Here is a 7,478-nt window from a genome sequence, read left to right as displayed (position 1 = left end):
ATTATCACATAAATGCCTTATTATTTTGTCAAAATTGTACCCAAAGATTATTTTAACAAATCAATTTCATTGGGGCATTTAATATCTCACACTTTTTCATTGGAGCATTAATTTTTTCACATTTTTCCAATGTCAGTTTTTGGATATAAGTGAAAACATTATAAATAAACGTAATTTGCATTGTTTTTTTAAAAAAAGGAAGGAATCTCAAACCCACGTTAATTATTCATTAAATCGTGTGCATAATACCAAACGTAAATAACAAAAAGGGACAGGGGTATTTGATTAGGAAGTATAACTACTCCCCCTGTCTCTTTTTGTTTTTTACGTTTTCCTTTTTGGGTATTTCAAAATGTTCTTTACATTTCCTTTTATATTATCACATAAATGACTTGTTATTCTATCAAAATTTGTGTCCAATTATTATTTTAGCCAATTAAATTCATTGGGACATTATATTTTTCACACTTTTCCATTGGGACATTAAAATTTTCCCATTTCCCAATATCAGAATTTTGATAAAAGTAAAAACATTATAAATAAACGTAATTTATCTTGTTTAAATAAAAAAATTGAGGAATCCCGATGCAAATTAATTAATCGTTAAAACGCGTGAAAAATACCAAACGTAAAAACAAAAAGAGACGGAGGGAAGTAGTTAATTGTATAGTACAATTAATTGAATACTCCATATTACTATTTGATCACAATGTCTAAAGCATCCTATTTTATTAAAAAGTGTAACTATTTTCCAAGAAGTTTTTGTAATATGGAAAAGTAAACTGTAAAAAATCTCCTAATAATACGGAGTTATTTACCAATTGTCTGTTGGTTCAGTGGTGATTGGAGCTGAACTTGGTAGGGAGGACCCGTGTTCGATCCCCCGCAACAATAATTGGGAGGGGACTAGAACCTATCCACCCAGAATCGCGCGCCCCGAATCCGGATAGTTATAACCCTAAGGGTGAATCGAATGCTAACACCAAAAAAATAAATAAAAAAATAATACGGAGTAATTTGCATTTTTGTTTTCCATAGTTTTCCCTTGTGATAAAAGGTCCACTTCTTTTTCTTCTTGGACCTCAAGTAAAAAGGCTGCACAAAGGCCCATAATTTATAAGGTTAGGCTGAACAAACGTTTTGTTTCTGTTTTATTGTGTTATTTTTTTTTTTTTGACAAGAATACTATACTAGTGTCTAGAGCTGTCAAAAATCGACCCGACCCGACCCGAAAACCGATCCGAACCCGACCCGAAAATACTGGGTCCTGAACAAGATTTTGTGACCCGTAACCCGATTTTATCCGAACCCGAGCAACCCGAAAATGAATGGGTCAAAACCTGACCGAACCCGTTTTGGACCCGACCGATTGAAAATCATTGTATTTACAGTAATAAATGAGATTATGAGAAAATTTAAGCATAATAGACACGTTGTTTTTACTATTTTTGTGTGTAATATGATTTTAATTTGAATTATACGCCATTTTATGGTTGAATTTGACTAAATATAAACTTTCGTAGGAAAATTTGTTAATTTGTCCCAATATTTTGTATATTTATAACCTAAATTAATGAAAATATAATGCGCGTTTTAAAATCTCTCAACCCGTTGGGTCAACCCGAACCCGAAAGTTCTGGGTCTTGAACAAGCATTTGCAAACCCGAACCCGAAAGTGACCGACCCGATTCAACCCGAATCCGAAAGTAATTCTTTACAACCCGACCCGACCGACCCGTTTGACAGGTCTACTAGTGTCTGATAATCAAATGAAAGGAAATTCTCAATGATACCTTGTACTTTTGTTTTTTCCATTGGTACATAGTGTGTAGTTCGAGCGATGTTCCAATTGCTATATTAAATAATTTAAATTTTATTTTCTTGAGCTTGATATTTGACCAAAATATATATTTGCACTAAGCTCTAATTACTCAAATCGGTGACTGGTTTGACATGTTTAGTTTCAATTTAGAAAATACGTTAAATACTTAATTATATAGCCGAACATACATCATCCCCTAAAATAAATTAAAAAATACCGAAAAACTATAACAATCAATTACTACGTGTACATATAACAAGGTCTATACGGATATATCATATTCTTATATCACCATAGTTTACATATCATCATCACACTAAAATTTCTTAATATACCGTACCAACTCAATTTGAAAATTAACACTAAAAATTGGTACACCATGAATCAAGACCTAGGTAATATTACAGCCTTAAGAGGGTTTTTCATCACCATAGTAAAAGCAAATGTTTCAGTCGGGTCGGGCTGGCTACCCGGGAAAGGAACCCATTTAAAAGCATGCACCATCCTAGCAAGCAACAAACCCACATGCACGATACCCAAACTCCAAGCAGGGCAGATCCGCCTGCCCGCTCCAAAGGGAATCATCCGAACCCCCCGGTTGCCCGTCCAGTCTACCTCATACCCTTCTCCCCCCGGCAAGAATCTCTCGGGCTGGAACTCTTCCGGGTCAGTCCACAGGGCCGGGTCTTGGGTCACCCATGGCGTGTAAATCTCGAGGTTTGCATCTTTTGGGATGGTGTAGCCGCCTAAGACGGCGTCCTCCGTCGCGGCATGAGAGAGAAGAAGGTGGGTAGGCGGGTGTCGCCGTAGTGTCTCCTTGATGATGGCGTTGAGGAAAGGCATCTTCTCTAGGTCATCCTCGGTAACAACTCCATTCTCCCCTACCACTTCCACTATTTCTTTGTACAATTCATGTTGAGCCTGCAAGTATGGTGGATAATGAGACATTTGTAGTAAATCATTTAATGAGTGACAGTTGATCAAATTAAGAGGGTGTTGTGTGCACAATGTGTAAAATAAATTTATGTATATTGGTATAACTTTTACCCAGTTTTTTGATAAATGAACATTTTTAAATGGTTAAATGATTAATTTTATACATTATTAGTTATTGTGAATGAATAATTTCCCTAATTTTTGTTAAAATGGAAAAATTTATCACTAAAAAGTACTCCATCTGTCCAAATTAGTTGTTACACTCTCATTTTCCTTCGTCCCAAATTAGTTGTTACACGTCTAAATTAAGAATGACCCCACAATTATTATATTGTCTCCTTTTTTCACTAATTTTTTTTTTGTCTCTACACTCTCCCTCATTCAATTAAAAAAAAATAATCCACTAACTCATATCACATCTATCACCTAAAACTTTATGCAAAGATAAATGTAACGAATAAATTGGAACAGAGGGGGTATATAATTTTTACATATATCGGGTTAACTTTAAAACATTTTGAGTTACTTTTTAAATAAGAATTTGTATGATCAAATAAAATCAAGAAATAATACATGCAACCCTTAGGGATATATACAAATAAGCATTTTGTTTGATTAATAATGAATCTTAACGATCGCGGTCGTTCCCCTCTGTCCTTAACTTTAGTCATTTAACTCATGTTCTAAATTGGAAGTAATTTAGTCATTTAAAAAAAAATGAGTGACAATATCATGCGTCAATTTTAAGATAAGTAATTGTTTCGATTATTTTTTCATTTTCTACCTAAGATATGTAATTTCAATTGAATATCCTTCGTCAATTTTAAGATAAGTGAAATTTTCATTTTTACCTTTTTATATGTACTCCCTCTGTCTCTTTTTGTTTTTTACGTTTGGTATTTTTCACGCGTTTTAACAAATAATTAATTTGCATCGAGATTCCGATAAATTACGTTTATTTATAATGATTTCACTTTTATCAAAATTCTGATATTGGGAAATGAGAAAAATTTAATGTCCCAATAGAAAAGTATGAGAGATTAAATGACCCAATGAATTTAATTGGCTAAAATAATAATTGGACACAAATTTTGATAAAATACTAAGTCATTTATGTGATAATATAAAAGAAAATGTAAAGAATTTTTTGAAATACCAAAAAAGGAAAACGTAAAGAACAAAAAGAGACAGATGTAGTAGCAGTTAAAGCTACCTATACAAGATTTTTAAATATTATTATCACAACGTTAGTGTAATTAATGTAAATTTAGACCGTCAAAGGCAAACGTTAGTACAATAATGCGAACACAATTTTCTGAAGCACATTCTTAAATTAGTACTAGGAATTTTGGAATATCTTACCCTTTGGTCTAACACAAGGTGGAAGAGGGCCCACTCAACTACGGTGGCGCTAGTGTCAGTTCCACCATTGATCACCTCCGAGCACAAAGTCACCAACGCTTCCTCACCAAGCCCGCCGGGCCTTTCCGGTATATCAAGGCTAAAGAGAGAGTCCACGTAGGCCGCCCCGACCGGGCTCTCCATATGAAGTGAGCTCAGGGCCGGCTCCGGCGATTTGGTGGCCCTGTGCTGAGCGTATAACTAAAGTTCATATGAGGCCCTCTTTACATTCATTGACAAACTGTCGATTACTTGCAATAAGAAATATCGAACTTCCCCTCTTGAAACATATCTAATATATGAAAATTTATTCATTGAACTACTTATAGGTATTTTTTTTTATGAATTAATGGGTGATAATAGATGAACAATATTATTAGAAGATATTTCCGTGCCTTTATTCATTTGCAGTCAAATACTTATATACAAGCTAAGGTAATATTGTTTTGATTTGATTCCTTAATTAAATCAAGGAATCAATCAAGCTAATCAAGCCAATCAAGCCATGATATACTAACAGGATATGCTAACGGCTTTGACTATTCACAAAATATTGCTACGGAATATTTACAAAAATATAATACGGAGTACAAGTTATATTAGTAAAGATAATATAACTATTAAATATTAACAAATTACTCCATGCATGCTTTCAATTTGCAATTAAACTCTACAAATTACCCAGTAACAACAACAATCAAATGGATAAATTAAACCCAAAATCTTCAATAAACCCTACCTAATTGGCCAAATTCCACCGCGTTCATTCCTCCTGAGAGTTCCAAATCCATCAAAATAACCACTCGATTTTCAAAACCATAACCGAAAATTGAAAGAACTACTCGATTTTCTTGAAAGAACCACTCGATTTCAAAACCCTAACTGAAAATTGAAATCGAAAAATTACAATCAAGCACAACAACAACAACAACAACAACAACAAAAATCAAATCTCGAGGTTTTAGCATAAGAAAATTACCTGGTAGAGAAAGGCTTGAACGGCAGAGAGAGAAAGTGAGAGTCATGGAGCGAGAAGAGGAATGGTTGAGTCGTGGAGAGCTGATTATTATTAAGGGAATTAATTGACCCATTTTTGGAAATCACCATGGGAATTGGAAAGGAGAGAGAATTTGAAGAGGCGTCATTGTTGGAAATTGTTTTAGGAAGTTACGGGGAAGGGAAAGAGAAGTAGATTTTTTTTTTATTTTTTTTCAGTTTTAGTCCAACAGTCTTTATTATTTTTTGGGCCCCCGAATTTTTGGGCCCTGTGCTGGAGATCCGACCGGACCTCCTTATGGCCGGGCCTGAGTGAGCTACTTTTTGGGTTTTCGCCGCTCTCAACAAAAGCCTTACGGGCCTGCACAAGCGGGCCAATTATCTCCATTTGCTTTCTCCTAAGCTCCTTGGCCCGCCTCAACTGACCCCGGGCAACCAACGGGGTCAGAATCGGCAGGAAGTCTGGAAGCTTCGGCAAAGGCATACGCAATACTTCCTTAAAAACACTATCAATGTTTTTTGCATACTCATCAGATAACTTAGCTCCAAAGCAAAGGCAGATTAATATGCTACATATAGTAAGCCTACATTGGCTCATCACCTCAACGTAGCCTTTTTCCTGGGCTTCCTCCTTGACCCGGCCCATATGGTTCTCTAAGGCCCACTTCCTCACCCACCCGCATTGCTTCACTCGTGCCGAGCCCACCAACTCGGTGGTGAAATTCCTCCGTAGGGCACGCCATAACGGGCCATACTTCGCGGAGTTTATGTCACACTTGCCGAAGCTGAAAATCCACCGGGTGGGGGACTCGTCGGGCCGGTTCGCGAAGAGTGTGCCCCGTTGAACAAGGGCCTCATGGATGAGTTTCGCATCCGTGAGGATGACAAATGTCTTCTGACCCATCTGTATAGTGAAGATGGGCCCGTATATCTTTCGTAGATCTCGGATAACGTACACGAAAGGCCGACGTTGGAGGATGAAATGGAAGAGGTATCCGACGATGGGCCACCCTGGAGGGCCCGGGGGGAGGTTCTTCGGGCCCTTGATGGTGGTGAACCATCGTCGAAACCCTAGTGGGAGAAAGATTGTTGCTAGGAGGAGTAAGAGCATATCTAGGAATTCCATGTCTTACTTTAAGTGAAGAAAAATGAGAAAGACAAAAGGCTAGCTTAATTTGTGTAGTGCATGTATATTTGTTGATTGGTACGAGAAGGGTGGGCTTAATTACTTATAGTGGTATTGAGAGACCATGAATAAATTTGTATGTACCAACCAGAGTCTAGGAAATGACACAACGACGATTATGAAGGTACATGATACATACGCACATGCGCGCAAAGATGAAAAGAAAAACAAAGCTTAATTGAATTTTCAAATACTACATTCGTTTCCAAATAATGTTATTTTGTACACAAATTTGCAACTTACACCACGAAAATAGGAAGTTACAACAACGTACTAACGTAACAAGCTAAGAGTCTAATATATGGAGTATAGAATAATATAATAATTATTATTAGGGTTTGAATATTGACCCTTTTTTGCAAAATTTTAATGAGGAATTTTGAAAGAATAATATCATAACATAACTTAATTAGCTCTCCGTATCACTTACTTTTTTGTTAGGAACTAGAAGAGTATATATTCTACATAATTTGTAGAGGTCGGTTCATCTTCATTCAGATCTAGGTTTAGGTACAGATCGATGAGCAAAAATCGGCATATTACTAGTGACATAGAGCCTAGATAGAAAGATAGACCCAAGGCACGCGGGCTTGACACAACATTAGTTATACAATTGATCACCAAAACACACCAAACAAGTAAATGCATGCTGTATTGCTGTTGCATGCAATAACAATTGTAGAAATGTTGCAGTGCAATTTATAACCAAACACGTACACCAAACTAATCAATGCTGTTGCATGCAAAATAATAAACGTAGCATCGTTGCAGTGCGATTAGGTAGTTAACACACCAATTAATCTATTCAAATATAATCGATCAGTGCTTGCAATCTTGCATATTTCCTGCTGGAATTTTTTTGGTTTAATTTAATTTACTCATCAAAGACTCCCAAGCAGTGGCGGATCTAGGATTTGAGAAATGGGGGTACGAATGAATTTCTTATAGTCTACCAACCGGGGGAAAAAAAAAATCGGGTCCAATTCCGCTATAAAAATGATCCAAAAAAGGGTCTACTTTCGATATTAAAAAAGGGGTCAAAATTACATTCGTTGTAATATTTTAGTCCAAATAATTAAAATCTAAACCCACCGTTTATTTCATTTATATTATCAACGATTTACTAGTCTTTTAGTA

At 36.0% G+C, this 7,478-nt stretch overlaps 1 protein-coding gene across 1 annotated transcript; it reads right to left on the bottom strand.

Moving 5' to 3' along the window:
• Window positions 1–2,069: 2,069 nt before the first annotated feature.
• LOC110802832 (cytochrome P450 77A4-like) lies at window positions 2,070–6,763 on the bottom strand. The gene is made up of 3 exons (XM_022008298.2): window positions 5,475–6,763; window positions 4,121–4,315; window positions 2,070–2,743 (listed from the first exon to the last, which is right to left on the bottom strand). Exons 1-3 carry the CDS (start codon window positions 6,279–6,281, stop codon window positions 2,207–2,209), a joined length of 1,539 nt encoding a protein of 512 aa, XP_021863990.2. The 5' UTR covers window positions 6,282–6,763; the 3' UTR covers window positions 2,070–2,206.
• Between the last annotated feature and the right edge of the window lie 715 nt (window positions 6,764–7,478).

Source organism: Spinacia oleracea, chromosome 1, assembly GCF_020520425.1.
Source record: "Spinacia oleracea cultivar Varoflay chromosome 1, BTI_SOV_V1, whole genome shotgun sequence".
Classification (NCBI taxonomy): Eukaryota; Viridiplantae; Streptophyta; class Magnoliopsida; order Caryophyllales; family Amaranthaceae; genus Spinacia; species Spinacia oleracea.
Note: the sequence above shows the minus strand (reverse complement) of the source record. Positions and strands in the feature narration are given on the sequence as shown.